Here is a 24,214-nt window from a genome sequence, read left to right as displayed (position 1 = left end):
GTTTAATTGTCCTCCCTAATGGGTATGAGGTCCCTCTCTTCCTCTTTCAACTCTTTCAACCTATTAATCAGCCCCATCACTTGGTGTTTCAAGTGGTTCAGGCAATCTGTGCCATCTCTTATATATTCTCATCATTACCCCCAACCACTTATCAGGTTATTTTATGGAACGCTTGTTTTGGAAGTGATTCATTATCATTATCACCATCAAAACGTTCAAATGAAAGAAGTTTGTTTCAGAGAAAGTAACATATAAGGCCAATATACTTTATATTGCGACATACATTTGAATAGGGAAAAATGTTGATGTTAAAAACAGTAGGCCTACCATAACGGTTCTCTGCAGTTGTATAATATTATATTAGTGTTATGCTCACGTCTAGCTCTAATGGTAGCACATGGAGCATTCGTTCTCCCAGGGTTAGGGGTTCGATTCCCACTGCGTCCACCTAAGAATATGTGCATTCATGGAAATAGTAGGCCTAAGTAATGCTTTGGTTTAACGTTTATGTGACAGAGAGAGTTTGAAAGAGAGAGATAGTAAGAGAGGGGAAGATAGAATAAAAGGAAATCAGGCTGGAGAGGTTTTATTAATACAATTATTATTCTTTTTTTTTTAAACAATGCACGGTGAGCTGCAATATAGTTTTTATTTTGAGAAGAGCCAGATTCTCTGACCGGAGCAAGATCCTACCAAGCTCATTTAGACGGAGAAATCAAACATTAAAGCACATTTTTTCATAATTGAATGTGTTTTTTTATTGTAACCTATTTACTCTCGCAAAATGTGTAGTTTATAATTATTAATCTTACCTATGTAGTGTTACTTCCATAATTCCATTCTGGACCACTAGAGGGCAGTAGAACCATAGTTGGAGTAAAAGCAACAAGTATCATGGATATTTAATAATTGTAAAAAATTCATGTCGCTAAAGTTATAGGGGAATAAATGTCAATCACAGTCTCTCTGTTGTGATATAACAATTCAGATAATTCATATTTATATAAAATATTTATTCTGAATAGCTAATTGATTTGTAGACAGAGATCACACATATAGATAGGGAAGGAAGAGAAATGGTGTGAAAAACTGCTACTATTGTGAGTGTCTTGTAATGGATCTAGTTTGTGTATACTCCATGACAAGGCTAAGGGGTCCTTGTTCAATTGACTGGTTGAATTGACTGGGTGTTAACAGTAGCGTCACTAGGCTGTTTTATTCGGGGCCAAAGCCCCGGATATTATTTAATTAGCACTGAATATGTTTAAAAAAAAGAAAAAAAAAAAAGAATGGAACTTAAGATGTTTGGGGGATAAGAAGCACAGCAGCCAGGGAGCTATTTAAAGCTATAAAAAAACGGAGTACTTTGTTGTTCACCCCGACTACATTATCTAATAAAATAATATAATCTCCATGTTTGACTGCTGACAAAACAATGATTGAAAATTAATACCAAAAAGCCCAAACATGAGTCTCGAAATTTGTGAAAATGTGTTAAAAAGTGCTAGCCTACTCCCAGGTACCGCCTTTAAAAAATACTTTCCTTTTTTTTAATCCCTGTTAATGCCCCCTGAAGATCAGTTTCAATTAGTGGAGGACAGGTGTGTCACATCAATGCTTAACAGAATAAGAATCCATCAGATAAGGCTTTGTATTTATAAATATATATAAAATAAAAGACAGACAAGGACGGTGGACAAACAGATGATATAGAAAATGACTGAATGAATAAATAGTCACTCAATGTACAGTAGATTATCGGACAAACACAAATATGTGGACAACATTACAAACATAAAAACAAGCATAAAAATCTGCAATTATGGAAAATGTGTTAGAAAAATATACAGCGTGAATAAAAACAGTGAAAGATTTATTTTATTCAACAGTATTATTCTAACCTTGAATTGTACTGTAATTGACGGAATCAGGTCTCTATCGGCGAAAACTTGCAAATTAAAAGTCCCAGAGAGCCAGAGTGAAAAGGTGCTATTGGTACATCACAACGCTTGCTGAAAAATAACTAAAGTGCTGCTTCAAGGGAGTGATGTGAGCATAAAATCAAGTCTTAAGAATCACAAAAACAGAAAGGAAATGTATAAAAAAAGCTTATCAGAGGTATCAAGAAGGAGAAAAATAAAACACCTTTGGAGTATTACCCTGAAAAAATCAGTTGAATCTCTTTCATTTTCATAAAAGTTTAAAAATAAGAATACAAATAATAATAAATCCACTTTAAACCTTATGAACTAGACTCAACCCAGTTCTGATAGAGTTTGTTTGAAGTACAGGCCCCAGTCCTGCACTGTTGAATGGCGGTCAAGAAGGAGCCGGCCGCCTCAGCCCCTCGTCACAGACCAGACCGCCTCTTCATTTGCCTATGAGATACTTCCTGGAGCACAACACAGGGGGGGCTTCTCTCGCTCGCCACCAGTAGAAATAACAGCGCCAGTGTTTGATACCTTAACTCTGTATGCACCTTTAGTTAGAATCTCAAACTAAAGGTGACATGGAAACACTTTTAACAATCACAATGAATTTAGACCAGAAACAAAAATGACAGATGAGTAGATACACAGGAACTGGAAGCCTCCAAGGTCGCACGGCTCTAGCGTGCAACTGCCAACCAACAACACCACTGCTTCTTTTTTTAACCACCTGTTACCAAATTGACATGCACGGCGATACAAAGGCCCATGCGTCGTTGAACCACAGGTCTTTTCCCCTATTTGTCCTTTCGTCTCCAGTGAAGTGGTGAGGCCTCTGGCTTCTCTTGCTACTGTTTCTCCTGGACTTGTAGCATCTGCTGCCTGGCAGAGCCGGTCAGGCTGCTACTTCCCAGGGTCGAGTCTCCCTCTTCACGCCTCTTCACCCAGCCCAGCACGTAGAAGCGCAGCATCAGGAAGAACCCTGCACGGGTTAAGCACATGGGAATCAGGGATCAGACTGCATTCATCTCAGACGGGAGGTGCACATGGGTAGAAAGTACAGCCCAGTGATAGAAATTAAAGAGATAAAAAAAAAATCTGCACCAATGTTCCTTCATCTTAGTGCTAGAGGAGAAGATCACGGCAGCAGTAGAGTCCAGGGTGGCTGGTTCTAGTCTTTTCGCTCGGTTCTCCGTATCAACAGTAGGGCTAGAACGGAGCGAAAAGACTACAACCCGCCCGCTTTTCTGTTTCCGGTCAAGTAGCAATGAGTCTTCAAACAGAAATCAATGGATTTACAAAATCCCAAATAAAACACGACATAAACTGTATTTCGCTACAATACTTGATTGGGAACCTCAACGAACAACACTAACCACTGGGTGAGTTTCACCTTTCTGAAAACGAAGATTTAGGGTTGTTTTAAAGGCACCCAGTGCAACTTTATGTAAACATTCAATGAAAAATAAACATTCAATTTCTAGTCTTTTTTACACGTAGTAAGTTTCAATAACTCCATACCATTACATATCGACATTCAAGGAGCAAAGATGAGACGTCGCTGTGTGGTGAGAACTGATAGAAAATCGTAAACAACAACAATCGCCGGTGGGGAGAAGCCATTTTTCCATTGACTGTTAGCCTGCTTTATTTATTGTAGGTTACAAAAAATAAAGAAAATGGCGGCATTGTTGTTGTTATCGATTTTCTATCAGTTCTCACCACACAACGACGTCTCATCTTTGCTGCTTGAATGTCGGTATGTAATGGTATGGAGTTATTGAAACTTACTACGTGTAAAAAAGACTAGAAATTTAATGTTTATTTTTAAGCCTCGAAAGTTGCACTGGGTGCCTTTAATGACAGTTTCGTGAATAGGCCTTCCCATAGCCAGGCATTGTGAAGCAGGCAGGGGCGATTCGAAATGAGCCAAATACCTGAGACAGGACCAAATTTCCAAATGTCGGTGTCAAGCACTCTATTTCATCCTAGACAAACCAGAAAGAGGGCTAAATGTCAAGTTTTTTTTTTACAATCTACCTCAGTAGGCTCTAGCTCTAATGATTTCAATATGAATACCTAAAGTTACAGTATTTCTATTTTGAATTGGATTGCACCATGAGCCATAACTGCAACCATTATATTTTACTTGTATTAGCCTTAAGCCTAGCTCAGTCATTATGCCATATCACATCACCTCCTGCTGTGTAGGCCTAAAGAGCTGCATTGAACACAAGATCTAAAGGGAACACCAAAGCCATATTTCCTGTTATTTTGGTGAAAGTAATGCAAAAAGTAGTGTAATGCCTTGCAATTCAAAGACAGTAATATTGTAATGTAACTAATTACTTTGAAATGACTAACAAGTAATAAATAATGGATTACTCTTTTTTATATGTATACTATATACCCAATATGAGTAGGATCATTTTAAATGCAAGTCCAAAAAGATGGAAGTGTGTCCCACCGTCCACTGCTGCCACCTAGTGGGGGTCAGTGTCTCTCATCCTACGTCATCCATCCATTTACCTGGATCTACGCACCTACCGACAATCTTCATCAGCACACATCATTGTATCATTGTTTACACTTAACAGTCAGTACTTCGTCCCTGGCCCTTCCATGTGTCAAGATTGTTGGTTATAGGGTTCTTTCCCTAAACTGTGTTGTCCCTCTGTTCAGTCTGCCGACCCGCCTGTTGCTGAACCCTCACCTGTCCGACTACCCGCCTGTTGCCTAACCCTCACCTGTCCGACTACCCGCCTGCCATCAAGCCCCTCGGCCCTCGTTCCCCGCCTTTACTTATTTGTTGCCCTCAGTAAAACACCTTTTCAATTCCTCTGCGTCAGTGTCTCTGTGTTGAGTACTTTGGTCCACCTGCTCTACTTCCCCATAACAATATGCTACACTATTGAAACTACCCTGTAGTGACCACCACCAGGAAACCCACTAGAACAACCAGGTTAGCATGCTTTAGGGAGGGGACGTCATTATTATACCGGATACATTAACTCATGAATCATGACTTTTGCCTTAAGTGTGCAATAGGCAACAAGCTGCCCTTTGACCCTAGACTGCATCCGACGAAGTCTCAGGTGGCTGGTAGTCCTCCAACAATGGGACAATGATAATGTATCATTATGTTCAAGACTTTACACAAGAAATATATAAAATATTTGTACGCCACCATGGTTTGCTTGTTTTAATTAAATTATAAAGTTGTGTTAGATAAGACGTTATCATATTGATGACACATCCATGAAGTACTTTTAACTGCAAATACTTGCTTAATAATAAGTCATGCATGTTGTATATCCTATTTAGGCAAATCCAGTTGGACACATCAATAATAAAACCAATGATGTTAATATATTTTTAAATGAAGAACTGTGTGGTCCCAATAGGATCCACACTTAAGATAGGACAGCACAATGTACGTCAAGGATACATGTTATACTCTGATAAGCGCTTAGGCCTGGATAGCAAGGCAATCTTTCGAACTGAAACCACCAACTGTAGGCTGAAAGTCTGTGTTAAAGCATACTGCACAACAGAATGCAGAAACTGTCAAAGCACACTACACCACAGCAGACTGAAAGTCTGCGGCAAGCACACTACACAACAGAAGGCTGAAAGTCTGTGGCAAAGAACACTACACAACAGAAGGCTGAAATGTTGTCAAAGCACAGTACACAACGGCAGGCTGAAAACAGTGTCAAAGCACAGCACTGTAGTGGGGCATGAGGTTGGACCCAAGAACAGCACAGACCAAGGCCAGCATTGGAACAGTTCAGCAGTTTTATTGTCCAAAAACGGGAATCCAAGCTTACTGGAGAAAGACAAGGGGCGAGCAGGCAGAGGGGTCAGGGAGAGAAGGCTGTTCAGGTTACCAGGGCAGGACCGACGAGAACGGGTCAGGGACGAGAAAGGGTCAGGGACAAGCAGGGTCGACGCCGAGGAAGCAATCCGGGAAATAGAACTAGAGCGCTGTGCATGCTAGTAAGACAACCTGGCATAGACTGTGCGGAAGGAGTGGGTTTAAATAAGGTGACGGAACACAGGTGAAGGTGGTTGCACTGATGAGGTGGGAGTGGCAGGCAGGTGATCCGGAAAGTACTGGCAGGGCTGGCAATGGGATGGAAAGCCAGGAGCCGATTGTGACAAGTACACAACTTTCCATGCCAGGATTAAAAAAAAAATAGGCTCTTTAAACCAACCAACTCAAATTTCAAGAGATTGGTTTCTGAGGTTGTTTCTGTTGTAGCAATGTGGCTATCGATACTTACTAACATAGACAATCTAACAACTATGAAGAAAAACAAATGAAGAATACAGGGTCACTGTATATTGACTATTTGCATGAAATATGCATGAAAATATTGCTGAAATATATATATTCATAAGGAATAATGTTGTGTAATAATATATATTATTTTAACTTAACTGATATCTTTCAATATTAAATACCTAATGCAATGACAACAATCCCCCCTACGACGTTGACCATAATGACCATCTCAGAGACAGAGAGAGACACTGACAGATCTGCTGCTCACCTTGAAGCGAGTTGAGGATGCAGGACAGGAAGAGGACGAAGGTGCTGAGGGGTCCAAAGTCCAGGAAGCCCAGGCCCCAGGTGGTCCCGAAAAGACAGCTGAGCCCCCAGATGCTGAGGAAGGCCACCTTCTTGTGCCTCCACTCGTTCCGGGTGCGGATCTTCCAGTAGACCAGGAAGAGCATGAGCAGGCCTGAGGACACCAGGCCCACCAGCATGCTGATGTTGATCAGGTAGTGGGCCAGCATTGCCTGTGGAGTGTTCTTCATCCAACACCTGGAGGGGGAGGTACAAGGGTTTAGTCCAGAGGGTGCTTTGACTCCGAGACAGAAAGCTCTGGGTTTGAACCCCCTTGTCCACCGTCTACCAGAAAGCATACTTGAGCAAGAAGCCTAACCCAAGCTTCTCATTAATGAATTTACTGTGAGTGAGACTTCATATCGAACAATCTGCTAAAAACGAGTAAAAAGGGTATCAAAGTAGGAACAGTGATTTCAATCGATGATGGGATATAGTGATGCAACTGGTGATATTTTGATTGGGCTGCTTGGGGTTTGTAATCTAACCTATTTTTATGTTCATGATGTGTTATCTAGCCCCACTGAATGCTTTTCCATTTGGCCTGGAGTGAATTAAACAAAACTAATGAACACAAACTACCTGGAGTTTGCACACATTGGAAACAACACAGGGGCCTCTGTGCTTCAGTTAAACATCTCCCACCTATGATATAAGGACAGTTGCATTGCGGGGAGGGGGTGAAACTGTGTTTAAAGGCTCAGTGAAACTGTTGTCGGTCACTATAGATGCTATAGAGGAGACTGTAAAATGCATTCATTTAAAAAGGTTATTTTCTTAAAAAAAGGAAAATGAGCTTTTATTTTCAAGTCTCCTCTGTCCTAGACGCAATATCTCATAAAGGAATTGCCAGGTCGCAGGATAATGTCATGTTTTTCCTGCTTTTGCAATGAAACCTGGGTGGTGTTTGTCTTGACTTTTGAGTCTACATGCACATCCCCCCCCCCACACACACAAACACAAACACATGTACTTACTACTTACATCAAGTAGGGGTTGGAGGGATCATCGCTGGGCCCCACCTCCATTATACCGTAAATGTTTCCTATGCGTACAAGGATGAGGACTGGAAGAGCTGGTAGAGCTGAGAAACACGTTGAAACACCGTTACAGTTTGTACTCATATACTTATTTAACCTCTATCGAAATACATCTCCTAAAAATGGTGATGTATTGGGGTACCACAAGGTACCCACAAGCCATGTTACCATCTAATTCAGAAAATATTAAGAATGAAAATTATGTTTAAAAGAAAATTGGTACGTTTTCAGACTTAAGTCAATTAATTTCCTTCACAACTTGGCTTTTTCTACTCACTGCAGCATAATGTGCAAAGCTGCAGCTCAATGGAAACGTTACTACAGACAAACATGTGACTCACCAAATCCTATCAGGTACCAGAAGAAGGCCCTGGGGGAGGGGCTAAACACCATGTAGACCATCCAGAAGGTGTAGAACACCTCCATGGCCATCCAGGTGAAGGAGCTGAGCAGGGCGTAGTGAAGCCCCGGCCCCACCCAGCGGCAGAGCCCCTCCCCTCCCACGTTGGCCAGAGTCCCCGTGAAGAAGAAGAGCAGGTTGAGGAGGAAGAGCAGGTTGAGGAGGAAGAGCGACACGGCTAAACCCAGGTGGACCGGGGAAGACTGCTCCTTCGCTCTCCTGGAGAGACGGAGGGAGGGAAAGGGAGAGGGAGAGGGAGAGGGAGAGGGAGAGGGAGAGAGAGAGAGAGAGTGAGAGGGAGAGGGAAAGAGTGTGAGAGTGAGAGAGAGAAAGACAGACAGACAGAAAGACAGAGTGAGATATACGGATACAGAGACAGAGACAGAGAGCGAGAAAGAGAGCGAGACAGAGAGCGAGAGCGAGAGAGAGAGAGAGAGAGCGAGAGCGAGAGCGAGAGCGAGAGAGAGAGAGAGAGAGGTAAAGAGATAGAGAGAGAGCAATAGACAAATGGGAGTGGGAGATCGACAAAAGAGAGAGAGAACATTACATAATTGTATTAGTTAAACAAACCACGATTGTTTTGGCATTGATCATATTAATGACATTATATAATTTAAAAATATCTGCATTATGAATAATTATTATAACATTAATCTTATCATTCTGAATCGATATCAACACAAAGCAGGGCTCTACAGTTGGACCTAAAAATAGATATGTAGGAACCAGAGAAATAATTTACCAGTAAAGTAAAGAAAAACACCAACTGTAAAATTACACTTTTCAAAATTTTTGCTCGCAGTTCGCACCTCAGTGAACGGGCTCTGTAGAGGGAGAGCAGTGTGAGCTCCTACTTTCTTTGTGTACTCGTACTCCTACATGTTTCTTTTGGGAGCACATGTACTCCTTGGGAAAAAGTTTAGCGTAGAGCCCTGGATGTGGCACTGTGTTGCTAATTAGGCATTACCGTTTGTTGCAGAGGAAGATGAGGAGGGCAACACAGCTGATGGTGGACACGGCGTTGCCCAAGGATGTAATGACTGTCAGGGCCAGCAGGTGGGGCACAGTTCGACGCTCCAGTCGCTGGAAGAGCCCAAAAAGATTTTGCTCAACAATTACATCTCTTCAGGGTTATCTGTCTGTGTTTAAATTTAAAAAAAAAATTGTTGGATCCAATAAAATAATTTGGAATTCCAAATGATCTTTTGTTGTTGTATTTTTTGTTAAATTTTTACTTTCCTGAGTAAGTAGCCGTGTAATAAGCTGGATCGTGTTCAGCGAGACGGTCAATATTGTGAAATAAAGCCTGAGGTTGCTATTTTGCTATAATGACCATACAGTATATGCTTGATGACGTGACTTGATCTGCCCCCTTTCAAGAGACACAATGATAAAGACAAAGATGCATGCTGTCTCTAAGACAACTTACCACCATTATGGTGAAGTATGTCAGATGGTAGCATTGGCACTCTGTTTTCTTGGCTCCCATGCCTTCTGTCACACATCCATCCTCCTTCCAGTTGACCTTCTGTGGATCTACAGCAACACAGGGTTTGTATGAAAGATAGAGGCGGCACATGGTGTAAACAGGCAGGCATGAGGTCGTGGAGATGCTTAATGGAGAGGGTTTCAATGGTTACGATTTGATCCACACCTGTCTTGGTGTCCCACGAGACACATTTTCGTGAATGGGTTTTCTGAAAATGGAAAGAATATTGGGATTCAAAATGTATTGGTTGAAGGTGAAAATCTCTTCAGGCTAGAAAAAAATAGAAGTATTATTAAACTGCGTTCTGCAACAAACACAATATCACATTGCAGAAGAGTTTGAACCATTCACAGCATTGGTCTTACTTGGACCAATGGAGAACGCACATGGAGAGCCTTGACAACAAATGGTCAAACTCTTCTGCAATATTTTAATGTTTTATTTTTATGTTTTATCGCGGTGATTAATCTTATATTTGAAAATAGTGGTGCATGACAGAGGCCTTGTTAACAGATTTATTGTCACAAATTCATACAGGCAAGCTAACGTGTAAAAACTGTAGAGATATACTGATCCCTATGTGGATGCACACATGTACCCACACATTCACTTACATTTAAGGCTTCGTGGTGGAAACCAATCCTGATGGGTTCCCTCAGATTAGTGATGACTTCATTCTCCACGGTAATTCCCACCACATCCTCCAGTATTTCCACATCCCTCTTCGGCTCCTAACACACACACACACACACACACACACACACACACACACACACACACACACACACACACACACACACACACACACACACACACACACACACACAAACATGTAATTAACTTGCAATTATTTACAAACCAATAAAATATTTGTGTTGTGTGTTTCATTGTGTGGGTGCAAAAGGTATTTTGTCTTTTGGCTCCACGCCTGAGCTTTTACATTCTCAGGAAATACCACCAGTTCCAGATCACTAGAGTCCTGTACAGACATGCCCCCTGTCCTACTCCCTCTTAAAGGAACAACCAGGTCATGTTCTCTGACAGAAGGCCATGGGCTGTACCTGGAACAGAGTCTTGTTTCTGAAGAAGGTGCACACCAGCTTGGCTGTCTTCCCGGGGGCTGGTTTCAGAGAGGTGGGGAGGTGGATGGAGGGGAGGGTCTCCGGGTCCGCACCGTCGGGGACCTCGAGGACAGAGAGACAGACAGCGTTACCTTCATGTGACCGTAGGAGGAGGATGTCACACTGATGAGCCATGAACAGCACCGTGTGGACTGAGATGTTCAGTAGTCAGAGCGTTTGACTCTCAGGAGGTTCTGGGTTCGATCCCCAAACTGCTCCTACTGGCTCCTTATGTTTTTTGATTTTTTTTTAATTTTTTTAGAGGGCCTCGTAATCAAAATGTATCAGTGCGTAATCCATGTGTACGCACGGTATTTTTTACCAAACGTGGGGATCATCAATTTGTGCTTGGCTTTAAAATGTGCAAAAATCAGGAGTGCATTTATGCACAGGCTGTGACCATGCGCACAGCATGCAATAGACAGAAATAGACAAAAATGGCCAATACATGATTTTGTGTGACAATTTCAATTATATCTGATTCATTTGACTATTTTGCCTGTGGCTGATTTAAGAAATGTTCTAGAAAGACAGAATCCGTTTGAGGTGCTTATGTGAAATGGCAGACCTAGTGTTCTCAAAGGATGTGGTGGAGGCTGCTGGATGCTTCTGGTTCTACAAACGTCTGGTGGTCTCAAAGGCTTCGCCGCTGTCAGGTGCTGGGACATCTCAATGAGAGTTCTGAGAACTTACAAGGTTTCCCAGAACTCATTAAGCTTTTTAATTTCAAGTCCTTGACGGTATCATCCTTTTACACACACAGTAGCCGAAATTTAATGTGAGATATGAAGAGGGCCTTCCAATCCAACATTTCAGAAACATCACAGCAGTGATAGACTTCAATCACCATCCGACAATGAATCAAATTACATACAGAGAATCACCATAACCACCAATGAGGATGTAGATGGGCATCTCTAGAGGACATGGTCAGCCTCACTCTTTCCTCCACCAGTTCGGTCAGTGTCGCACAAATAAGGGAACACTCTCACGCCGCATTGTATGGTTTAGAAGAGAGCACAGCAATGAGTGTACAAAGTGTTTTTTAAAGAATTAATTCCATGCTCTGTTTGATGTGTGTTCAATTTCGGAAGGGTTTTTATGAGCCGATGAGATGGACGTCCTCACAATGGCTGGCAGTAAATGGGTCTACTTGTCATTATTGTCCAAAAAAGTGCCACAAACATACAAAAGTAACCTAGAGGCTGTTAAATCATTTCTTACATGAATTAAAGGTTCCTCACATTCCTAGCTCTGTTCTTGACCAACCTAGTCCTGTTCCTGACAGACCTCTTCGGGACCTTCCTAGCCCTCTTCCCAAGCCTGAGCCGGCTAGCCCTAAGCCTGAGGTGCCTATCCCTCTTCCTGAACTTTCTCCTTCGCACCCCCCTCAATCCTTGTGGGGTGTGTTTTGAAACGGTCCCTCCCCAACCCCATTCACTACCTGTTGTTCCTGTGACATTTTATGTAATGTTTGTCCCCTGTGTTGATTAGTAATTATTTTGAGCTGTTGTGGAGTGTGTGTGGAGGACGGCTGAGCATCAGATCTTTGTCTACAAGCTCTTACAATAAACCATCCTTTGTCCTTGTCTGGAGGAGCCCAGTAAACCTGTCTGGCAGCCACCTAGCCAATAGTGCATTGTAGAGGTGCGTCATCGCTGTATGAATAGATTGTATAGACTGTGTGATCGCGGTCTGAAACTTTGGTGGTAATTTCCACAAGCATGAAAGTTCCAACCCCTCGCTCAAGTGAAACCTTCCCCTCCGCTGGAAACTTTGTGTGTGTGTGTGTGTGTGTGTGTGTGTGTGTGTGTGTGTGTGTGTGTGTGTGTGTGTGTGTGTGTGTGTGTGTGTGTATGTGTGTGTGTGTGTGTGTGTGTGTGTGTGTGTGTGTGTGTGTGTGTGTGTGTTGGTGTCTTACGGGGGCCTTGAAGTCAAAGCAGTGGAAGTTCTCCTTCATCTCCACCACGATGGCGTTGGTTTTCGGCAGAGTCACGTTACCCACCACATGAGAGCCGATCTCGATCTTGGTGCTAGACACACACACACACACACACACACACACACACACACACACACACACACACACACACACACACACACACACACACACACACACACCGTACGGTGCATGTGAGCCACGACCATGTTTGTGGACTGGTCTGTTCCCAACAAGTAGTATGGCTGTTGCCTGGTCCCTACACCAGGGGTGCCCCACCGTCTTTGAACCAAGATCAACTTTTACAGTTACCAGTCTGCCGAGATCTAGCAGTTCAAATAGGGAGCCGTATTACTGGTAGTCTACACAAGTAGCCACATTGACACCTTCGACGCCTACCCTTCCCTCCGCTCTGCATGCGTTCTCGTCACTCCCTACCCGCTTGCTTACGCTTCATCACCCTCAAGCTCCCTATCAACACATATTACGCACTGCCTCTTCCCCTCGTTGCATGTTCAGCAACGTTTGTTCAGTTGGGTGTCACATTTCTCGACCCGGTATTTGCAAACCAAACTGCTGAAATTAAAGTTCTGTCACAAAACAATATTGTTTTGTATTGTTTGTATCCTTTTTGAAATTTGTTCACAAAATTCCCGGAGCTCTCATAGAGGGTATACAGTGTATACGTGCGCATATATACCTACAATATATATACACCGACTATACCACTGATTCAAACCAAACGTTTTGTACCTTATATAGTGTATGGTCAGAAGGTTTGCAAAAGGCAAAAATTGAAATAAACTCCTTTGTACTTGAACATGTCAAAGAGGCAGAGACCGGGAACAGATCAGTCATGAAGTTCTGCTTCACACTGTACATGTCCTAATCTTACATACTTTGGCAACCCGTCCCAAACCCCTCGGGCTGGACGGCCCAGGGGAGAGGTTGTGGAGGGCGTGTACCGCCCATACCTAGCAGGCGGAGCCAGAGGACGTCCCTCCCGACACACTAATCAGAGAGATAGGGAACGAGGCACCTCTTAACAAACATTTTCTCCTGTCCCCCAGCAGAGTTGGAGCTGGGAGCAACAGGAGTAAACCGGACGGACGGACAAGCCGACGGAAGGTGAACCGAGCCGCTCCCGACAGGCCCCAAAGGAGGACGCATCCCGGCCACCGATAGCCGTGAAGTGGAACCCCGACGGGAACGACCCCCTGCTCCCCAAGAGAACCGAACATTGTCCCCTCTTTTCCCAGTCTCCCGGAGTCAGCGTATTCTTTCTCGTTTTCCCCACGTGGACGTGTTTTGAGTTATCCCGAATAAATGCCCTCCCGGGCTTTGAACCAGCCATGAAGTGTTGATTCCTTATACCTCTGAGACATTCCTGGGCCCGGGTTGCCACAGCACGCACATAACACATAACTCTAGCTTGTGACAGTACATCACGTGTGTTAATTCTTGAACTGTGAGACTTCCTCTGTCTTCGCAGCTACCCAGCTTTGATGACACTGAGCCTCATACGGCTGAGCTCGTTTAGGAGGGGGAAGTGGTTCCTGTGAAATAATACGTCATGAACACATTTATGTGGTGAGAGAATGGAGAAGAAAGGAGAAGGTAAATTACATCTTCACTTGGTTGGATCTCTGGCTGGCGTTGTCACAGGGCTCCTCTCCTGCTAAGAAGAAACAAGTCTGGTGATTATTATGTTGTTCCTCCCCTTCATCCTCCCCCCATATACGTCTACAGTGACAGACCGACACACACACACCCACCCACCCCCCCACACACACAGTCTTGTAATTGGCATAATTACTGTTTACTATTTAGTGGTTTAACAGACGCTGCTTCCAAAGCAAACGTTTTTTTGGAGCGCCATGTCAACCTGGTAGATGAACAGGAAAAGGGAATCTTCCCAAGGAGCTCTACAGGTAGTCTGAGGACATTGGAGTTGGAGTCCAGAACTCTTCAGATGGGAGTCAAACGCCCTAGCCACTTGAAAATCCGCCCCCTCCATTAAATAGGAGACATTTATCCATCTACCAAGACATCTATCCATCTACCAATCCATCTATTCACCCATACATCCATCAATACATCGACCCATCCATCTATCTGCCCAGTCATCCATCCATCCACCCATTTATCTCCCCATCCATCCACTCATCAATCAACTACCCTTCTATCTATCTACAAATAGTTCCAACCGTCCATCCAGCCATCCACCAATCCATCCATCCAGGGTCCAACATATTTTTTCATTTACCAACGTGGTGGCAGATGTTCATTTTGAAATCAATATGCATCCAGGCATACTTACTGCAGTTGATGGGTTCTCCCAAAAAGACGTAGGCTGTAAGCACTTTATCCTCGAGTGGATCTCCTTGGATGGAGGTGTGGCCGATGCCGTACACTCCGTCTGGCCGGTTCCCTCCCTCAGGCGACAGATACTCGCACAAGCAGGTCTGCATGCCCGAGGCCTCGCATAGGGTGAAATTCTGCTTGGGAAGCTACAGTCAAACAAAGACATGCACTGAGTACATATGTGTTGTCGTGACAGTTGAATGACAGTTCTGAAGCTCACATTAATTACTTTTTTCCCGCCATCCACACTAGTTTAATCATCAGGAATGGGTAAATACAGGCACTCATTCCTGATGATGTTACAGATCATAAGTTCTAGCGTGGCTTCACATACCTCCAGCCTGAGGTGGTCCTCCAGAGGTTCCCAGTGCACACAGAATACGGTCCACAGAGCTACCAAGTCAATCTTCAAGGACTTGGACCCGGACTTGGTGCACTGAGAGGTGATCTGTCCGATCACCGACAGGGAACTGTCATTGGCCGACACGGTGATGTTCTCACAGCCGGGCGAGAGGTCGTAGTTCAGTGTGAGGGTGTTGTTGCCGTGGCGCCAGCTGCCACAGAACTTGAAGTTCTTGTCGTATACGCAGGAGCCTTTATTGAAAGTATTGCTCAATGAGCTTTGATTGTGTTAGACTATGACAGATGAAAGGATGCAGACCTGTCTGGGCATAGAGAGACATAGATAAGCGTATAGCGGGAGAAAGAAGGGACAGAGAGATGGACAGATAGCAAGAGAGTATGGGGTACAGGGTGCAGATAGCCATGGAAAGATAAAGAGATAAAGAGGTAGCGAGAGAGAAAAAAGATAAGACAGGTAGATACATAGGTAGATGGACATGTAGAGAAAGGGGGTGAGTGGGGGGGGAGTGATATATAGAGACTGGGGTAGGGAAAGATAGAGAGAGAGACAGAAAGAGGGGCTAGGGAGAGAGTGGGAGAAGCATGAGAGAGTAGCAAGAGACAGATAGACTGATAGATATATATAGAGTGGGGGAACAGATAGACAGAGATAGATATATAGGAGAGAGAAAGGGAGGGGGATTTACACACAGAGACGGAGGGGTGGAGAGAGAGCAAGAGAGTGGAAGAGAGAGAGGTAGTGTTGTGGATGTCTCACCGATTGAGCAGCCCACCAGCAGCAGGAGCAACGTCAGCAGAGACCTGTCCATCATCCTGGTTTCCATGAGACCCAGAGGAAGCCAACCGTCGCCCCTGGAGACAAGACGAGCCAGGGGTTACTGGGGGAGCACGGTGGACAGGACCCACTACTGGACCAAGCTGCCGGATAAGATATGAAGACAATATTTCAAGCTTCATGCGGCATGAGACATAACAAAGACACCCTTCATGTTTGTAATCTATATGGAACCGTCCCACAAAATTCAAAACTGGCTGGATAATGGAAGGACAAGATTTATGTAGTGAAAATAACGAGTGAACCTTGTTCATTACAATGTGCATCATGTAGCCTTTTTTTAAATAAAGCACTGTGCAAGCGAAACAGGTTCAACGTTTTTCCTTTTCTGATAGCATTGTTTCCAGAGGCCTGTATTGCTATCTCTATATTCTCCTATCAAGATTACAACTGGACACAAAGGCTCAAAATACACACATTGGCCTGTTCTAAGCCTTTGTCAATGGAAACATTATTCCCCTTCAGGTGGACAGCCAAAGCACTGGCACACATACACACACACTCACACAGTACACAAGCAAAAACCCTTTCTTATGTCTTCTTGTAACTTACATTTCCTGGTAGATTTCTCTAGCTTACAGAAACCCTGCCAAAGCCTTTTGGGAACTTAAGATACTTTACATGCAGTGCATGGTCTTTCCCTGGGTCTGACTACTGGCCTTTAGGAAAAGCTCACCAATGCATGTAAATGGGAAGTAGAAAAACTGCACCTTGGTTCAGCCACTGCTGCCATCAAGTTGTGTCATGCATGAAACAAGTAAAGGGAACCTGTTAAACCATGATAAGACAACGTGACAGACAGAGGAACTTGTTAACCGCAAAGAGACTGAGAGAAAGACAAAAAAAGAGATGAAAAAGCTACCGAAAGCTGCAGTGGAAATAACACCAGAAATTGGATAGAGAAGCTACCTAGTTCAACTTTGTGATTCCGTCTAAAACAAAAACAACCAAGTGTCGAAAGGTCTTTGTTAAATCTTGTTACATGATTAGCAAAACAATTCCAGTCTCGATAATGATTCCTGGCAAAATATTCGTTTACACACACACACACACACACGCACACGCGCCACGCGCACACGCGCACACGCACAAACGCACACACACACACACACACACACACACACACACACACACACACACACACACACACACACACACACACACACACACACACACATTTCCATATTGGGTAAATTGCATTTCCACGTGGGTTGTCTACGAAATGTGTTATTTTCATATCATAATTTTCTGAAAATTGTGGTTAATGTTTTTCTTACATTTTTCACCTTCATTCTCTGTATGAGTATGAAGCAGAAGGGGGGGAGGGAGTTGTCAATCAAGTGCGACTTTGCAATTTAGTTCAAATATTCACAGTACAGTCAAGGCCTCCTACACAATATGCTACATATCTATTCCAATGCAAAATTGCCTTCACATTGCACTTTCTACAATGCATTTTTTTGTTGTTGTTGTTTTTTTACTTTTACTTTACGGATCTATTCTATTTTATTACTTTGTTTTATTGTTTCGTAGCGTTTGCAGTCCGTCTGTGGGGACTAACTAGCGGAATGAGGAGGACACAGAGGGGCTGGCATTTAACCGGAGAACCAGGCTTTTATTATCCTTTTTGTACCAACTAACTACGGGGTTGGAGGAGTGCCCAAAACAATATGGCGATACCGAACACTGGCTAGCTGTTCCCGCCCCCTATCCCAACTGGCCTATCAGGCTGCAACTCCTTTCCCCCCACAAACTCCCCATCAATCATCGACCTCATTTTGTGCAACATCGGTCGCTACAGTATGTTTGCTTTAGCTTTCTGCTAAATCTTAAACACATTGCAGTCTCTTTTTAAATTTGCCTTTGTTTTCATTTACTTATCTATTTTATTTTATTTCATTTTTTGTATGACTATATTTCAATGTGTAGCACTTTGAGTCTGCCTCGTGTATGAAAAGTGCTACATAAATGAAGTTGCCTTGCCTTGCCTTTATGGTTCACTTATTTTTACTGCTCAATGATGGGGGGAGTGAACATTAATACAATGATAGACATTTTGGTCCAGTTGTGTTTATAAGTACAACTGTCCTGTTAAATATGGCTCTTGGTATCATGTCTTCCCAGCACAGCCGTTTGACTCCTCCTGTATTCTGAGGGGAGGAATCAAAGAAGATGAGCAGGTTGCATGAACACCGACTGGGAGACTGAAGCCTATAGAAGAGGGGAAATACATAAAATTTAGCTCAATATTGTCTAGATTTGAAGTCCCAGAGTGTCCCCACCAAGATTAGACATCGACTGCACACACCGGGGACTTCCATTAAAATACAATGTAGACCGAGAGGTCTGTGTGTCTGTGTCTGTGTGTATTTGATGCATGTATCCCTGTTTTAACTGCTTTGTTGGCACACAACAGTGAGTTATAAACAACAACATTTTAATGAAAACATGTGTCTGTGGGGAAGTGTATAGGTAGGTGTCTTTGCATGCAATGGCATGTGTGAACGTAAAGGTGTAATTACACCTCAGCCCTCATATTTTCCCTCTCTCTCTCCTCCCTCCTCCCGTTTCTCTCAGCTCCGCCCCCACACCCTTTTGCATTGTCCGGCTTTCAATGGAAACGGCTAAAGAATTTCCCTATGTTCCCGGACCCACTCTTGGCCTCCAGTCCAAACTCTTGGGTGAAATGCCTGTGGAGTACCCTGTCCTTCACGTGCACGTCCTTCACGTACACGTGATCATTGAGAGCCAGGATTAGGACACTACATCCCTGGATGTCACGGGATTCGCAACGAAGGTTGAATTTTCTCCATTCATCGAGTTGTTTAGTCTGTCCCTAGAGCGGAGAGTGTAAGATCACATTACTAAGGGTGGACTTCTTCATTAGCTGTTCATGCAAATGGAGTGGCTCCATCTGAAAGGACAAGTACCATGATCCATACAATTACTACTTTCTTGGTTAACTATCTACTAAATAATAGTCCATATAGTATAGAATAGCAAAGTCAGCATTCATTTTGTCTATTCATTTCTGTTTGGTCACACATCCATTGAGAAGGTACTGGGGTCCATCCCAGAAAGTCACAGACTACCCACCACCCCTATCTGCTCTTTAAAGACTTCTGAATATCAGAAATCCATTGTATGCTACAAACATATGCTAAATGAATAAAGTTATAATCATATCAGAAGGTGCACCTATGTAGTAGGTAGGTCCTTGCTTGTTGTAGCCCAAGATCTTTGGGGTGAGTATTCAACGAGGCCTTGAGGGCCATGCTGTGGGGTATGCAGACTACAAGCATCTCAACGTCCAAGCGTATAGATCTTGTAATTAAGGACAAGTTACTAATGCGTTATGCAAACGTTAAACTCGTTATGAATACGCTATGTTTAGAACCAAAGTTGGATATATATATACATATTTTATTATTCCAGTGTATGCCAGCGATTCTCTATTTTTTTATAAGTTTTGGATACGTTTTCCAAATCATCAAGGTGTGACCGGGGCACTGCACACATGAGGGTTCTGAACGGTTTGCTCAACCCCAGACTGTGATATGTTCTTCAGGTCGTACAGGATTGGGTTCATGTCTCCTTCATGTGGAACATTATATATGTTTTATGGGGAATGTGATTGGGATTATCTGTCATTCATGTCCATAGAGCTGTATCCTCATGAGATAATAAACCTCCACCTCCACCACCACTTCCAGCCTGCTCCTTTGGCCCAAGGGAGGAGGGGATCCATGAGTGAAAGGCTGACTCTGCCATCGGGATGTGGGCTTCTTTTACTGGCTGCTGTCACACAGTGGACTCCACATGGATGTAGGAAGGGCCAAGGCAGTCATTGTGTGTGGATGGACAGCCTTTCAAGGAACAGAATGAGAACTGTGACTAAGCACTGCGTGCATATTGAGGGCTGTCAGAGCCCATCTGGGTACCACTTTGGACCGGGTCATTAGCGCTCCTTTGCCATCCAAGAGTCAGTCAGAGTGATGTTCTCCGGCCATGCCTCACCCTGGTCCTGACAGCTTCTGTGTATGTACATGCTGTAGTGCGTTCATTTCTAATCATCAGCTCAAACCCACACTCATCTAGATGAAAACCTGTTTACTTGTTGATACTAACTTCTCTAAACCCAACCCCCATGCCATGGATTCATTCCCTGTTTGTTTCTCTCTCGCTCTCTCTTGATCTCCTTGCCAGGAATTGTGATGCTTCATCGCTGTCTGGTTGATGACTAACTGAGTGTCTGTCAGACAAAAACGAAACTATGTTCACGCTAGTTGGTAGACAGCATAATGCAAGGTGAAGGGTGGCCACGCAGCCAAAACAAGATGAGTCAGACCAAGAGAGAGATAGAGAATAGTTTGAGACATTATGTGAGAAAAAAAGAGGGAAAGGGATTCATATTGTTCGCCCAAAGAGAGAGAGAGAGTGAGTGTGAGAGCAAGATCAATAGAGGGGTTAACATAGAGAGCAGCAGAGAGTGAGATAGCGAATGTTATATGATGAATTAAGAATGTGACCTGCTCAGTGACATCCCAGATACTTGCCGATGAGTGGTCTGGTTCACACAGGTTGGGAATTTCGGTTAAACACAGAAGTTACGGTAAGGGTCTCGAAAAATATGGTCATGAACCATAAATTGTTCAAATCTGTCCAACGCAGTCACAAAATGCTGTCAGAGCACAAAGCTAAAGTATCTGTTTCCAATATGTCTGATAATGTTGAACAAGCTAGTTGGGCTAGCTGGTTAATAGGCTCAAATATCACAGTAGAAGTGGCTTGTGCGCTACTGTCTTCTCTTGTTGTGATGTGCGAGGATAGCGTGACAAAAGCCGTTCTTTGTTGTCCGCCTCTAGATTGGGAGAGACAGGGAGCTGGAGTAGGGGTGAGGGGTCCCCGGCTAGTCCGGCGTCTAGTTAAGCCGGGAGTTTAAAGACACACAGGGCATCCACATGCAGCCGCACTCCCACACAGAACCCACCATTCGCCCACATCCGTGATTTGATAAAGCCCACACGCACATACATACAGACAGACATGCACCCCCACACAAAAACAATCATGCTGATCACTATACAGAAGTGAAAGTCCAATTGCTGCAGATTTAGATAAAAAAAATTTATCTCGATCAGCAAGAAGAAACTGTGTGCCGTTGGAATTTAGTGTGGGAAACCTACCTAATAAACCAAGTGATCTCTGAAGGCTTCCTTCAAGTTTAAATCGCTTACTGTTTCATACCACAGAATAAATTGAAATCAAGCCCTGTTTAAAACAATACAACATCATCAAAGCTGAAACGCACACCTGCTCCTCTCAACCACCAGTCCAGAAACAAGAAAGTGTCCCTCTCTGAGCGGGGATCGCCCCTTTTTAACCACCAGTCGAACACACAGCCCACTGTATCCCGTCTCCTCCGCTTCACAAGGTCATCGCTGTGTTGAGTGTGAATGGATGAATTACGTGCCACTGGTAATACACATGGGGTTAAACCGTCAGTCTCTGTGTGTCACACTGTGACACACAGTCACAGTGTGTAGTCGAACAACCAGCCACAGCAGCAGCTGTGGTGACGGTGATACACTGCTCTGTCACTAGCATGGAGATCATGTGAACTCACAACAAACATAGGGTAGTAAACCTTCCGTCTTTTCGCGTTTACTAGTAGGGATAGTTTTACTTTTCAGTAGCAGACTCCCCCAAACCCCAGTCTTCGACAATAAGCCACAAGTTCGCCAGAGTACCGTATGCAGTTGGCCGGGGCAGGACTGTTTGTGACCGTTTTAAGTTGAGTCTGGGTGCACTAACACTAGGCCATCTGGCCGTGGCCGTTGGCCGTTTTCGGCCTAACCGTGCTCAAATGGCCCCATTGTTCTCTGGCCTGCACTCACACTAGGCCATCTGAGTGTGCGAGTGTGCGTGTGTGCGTGTGTGCGTGTGTGTGTGTGTGTGTGTGTGTGTGTGTGTGTGTGTGTGTGTGTGTGTTGTGTTATTGATTCATTCATAGCCCCTGAGGAAAGATTTGCAGCATTCCACATGCTCTTATGTAGTTCAGTGTGAGGGTGTTGTTGCCGTGGCGCCAGCTGCCACATAACTTGAAGTTCTTGTCATTCCACGTTCCATTGTCATTTCACATGCTCCCAATGCCAATTTCACAATACGCGCACACACGCACACACACACACACACACTCACACACACACACACACACACACACACACACACACACACACACACACACACACACACACACACACACACACACACACACACACACACACACACACACACACACACACACACACACACACATGTAATTAACTTGCAATTATTTACAAACCAATAAAATACACACACACACACACACACACACACACACACACACACACACACACACACACACACACACACACACACACACACACACACACACACACACACACACACACACAAACACACACAGCGATCTTAAGAATATTGACTCATCTGAACTCGGCGCTGGCAGGTGCACCCTAAAAAACGTGCATTATGTTTGCAGTTACCTTCTCATCAGAAATAGGCCTACCTTATGTTTGAAGTAATCAGTCAGTGGTCGTTTGTCTTCTACTAAAGGTGTTTTGATGATGAGGTGAGACGGTAAGTTTGATCCCTCCATCTGTCATTGCATGACAATTGGGGGGCGGGACGAGGCGGTTTTCTATGATCATCATATCACACATATCATATCACTGTGTGGGGAATAGGCATATTGGCGCCCCCTCCGGCTGCAGGCGCTCCTGCTTGCTGAGAAGGTGCCGTGCACAAAGAGAGAGAGAGAGAGAGAGAGAGAGAGATCAGCGAGTGTGTGTGTGTGTGAGAGAGGGAGAGATAGAATAAAAGGAAATCAGGCTGCACAGGTTTTATTATTAAGAATTATTTTTTTATTTTGAGAGGAGCCAGATCCTCTTACATGAGCCAGATCCTATAAAACTAATTTAGACGGAGGAATCAAACATTAAAGCACCTTTTTGGAAGGATTCATAATTGAATGCGTGTTGTTTTTTTATCGTAATGTATTTACTCTCGCAGAATGTGTAGTTTACAATTATTAATTTTACCTATTTAGTATTACTTCCATAATTTCATTCTAGACCACTAGAGGGCGGTATAACCATTGTTTAATAGTAGTCAAGAAGTCATCTCCCTTAAGTTATAGTGGAATCAATGTCTCTGTGATATAACAACAAACAATGAACAGTTAAGATGAAATGCAGATAATACATTCATACAACATATTTATTGTGAAAAGTAAATTGATTAGTAGACAGAAATAACATATAGAGATAGGGAAGGAAGAGAAAAAACATATAATATGGCAATAGTAAACGTATGACCAGAATGTTTCTAATATGCGCATGAATTATACACATCTAAGCACAATAACAACAGTTTCAGTTCCCTCCTCCTTTCTTTACTATCACTCATGGAAATGTTCCACTAGTTGGCGCCATTTTTCCAGGAGTTACGAGGGAAATCCAAATTTTAAGGTAAGAAAGAAACTTTTTTGTTTGTTTGTTTTCTAGTACTTTTACCGTTGCAGATAAAGTTGTATGAGTTATATAAGGTCAAACTATAGTTTCTCTAATAAAGAATGGTGGATCTCTACCTTGCCAATGTCAAAGCACCATGCCAATACAGCTAGTTTAGTAATGTATGACAGTGCGGGTTAGGTTGTAACGCATGTTTTGAAAGTGTTACCACCATCCGCTTACATACAAAGTTGTTACCAGAGAAGATGTTTAAGATGTTGCCCTGTTCTCAAAAAAACAACAACTGTTCAGAATATCACTCAAGAGACACAAATGCACACAATGTATGAACGTTATGCTTTTTATATTTTGTTCATAACATTAATATTATCTTTATTCTCTATGTGAAGAGGGATTGTATGTTATAAGATTCTATTTTTTCTGTATACCTACAGTAACTTAATGTAGCCTACCATTTTTCATTAGATGTGTGTGGTATCCAGCCTGCCTTTGCCAATGTACACACACATGCACACACACGCAGACACACACACGCGCACACATTCACACACAGGATGCATATGTCTT

The 24,214-nt window shown here is 43.4% G+C and overlaps 1 protein-coding gene across 5 annotated transcripts; it reads right to left on the bottom strand.

The window, feature by feature from the left end:
- Positions 1-1,856: 1,856 nt before the first annotated feature.
- Positions 1,857-22,790, bottom strand: LOC115559070 (adhesion G-protein coupled receptor G5). Of its 5 annotated transcripts, none has more exons than XM_030377723.1 (15): positions 22,684-22,790; positions 16,035-16,195; positions 15,249-15,508; positions 14,871-15,060; positions 14,177-14,228; positions 12,533-12,644; positions 10,552-10,674; positions 10,105-10,221; positions 9,656-9,698; positions 9,431-9,537; positions 8,969-9,084; positions 7,943-8,220; positions 7,546-7,645; positions 6,485-6,759; positions 1,857-2,910 (listed from the first exon to the last, which is right to left on the bottom strand). In XM_030377723.1, the coding sequence occupies exons 2-15, from the start codon at positions 16,099-16,101 to the stop codon at positions 2,777-2,779; spliced, it is 1,974 nt and encodes a 657-aa protein (XP_030233583.1). In that variant the 5' UTR covers positions 16,102-16,195; positions 22,684-22,790; the 3' UTR covers positions 1,857-2,776. The 5 variants fall into 5 exon arrangements, with proteins under 5 accessions (XP_030233583.1, XP_030233585.1, XP_030233584.1 ...); XM_030377725.1 differs by having other exon boundaries at positions 14,177-14,225; XM_030377724.1 differs by having other exon boundaries at positions 16,035-16,129.
- Positions 22,791-24,214: the final 1,424 nt, after the last annotated feature.

The sequence above is a fragment of the Gadus morhua genome, chromosome 14 (genome assembly GCF_902167405.1).
Source record: "Gadus morhua chromosome 14, gadMor3.0, whole genome shotgun sequence".
Taxonomy (NCBI): domain Eukaryota; kingdom Metazoa; phylum Chordata; class Actinopteri; order Gadiformes; family Gadidae; genus Gadus; species Gadus morhua.
This window is presented reverse-complemented; position numbering and strand designations above follow the sequence as displayed.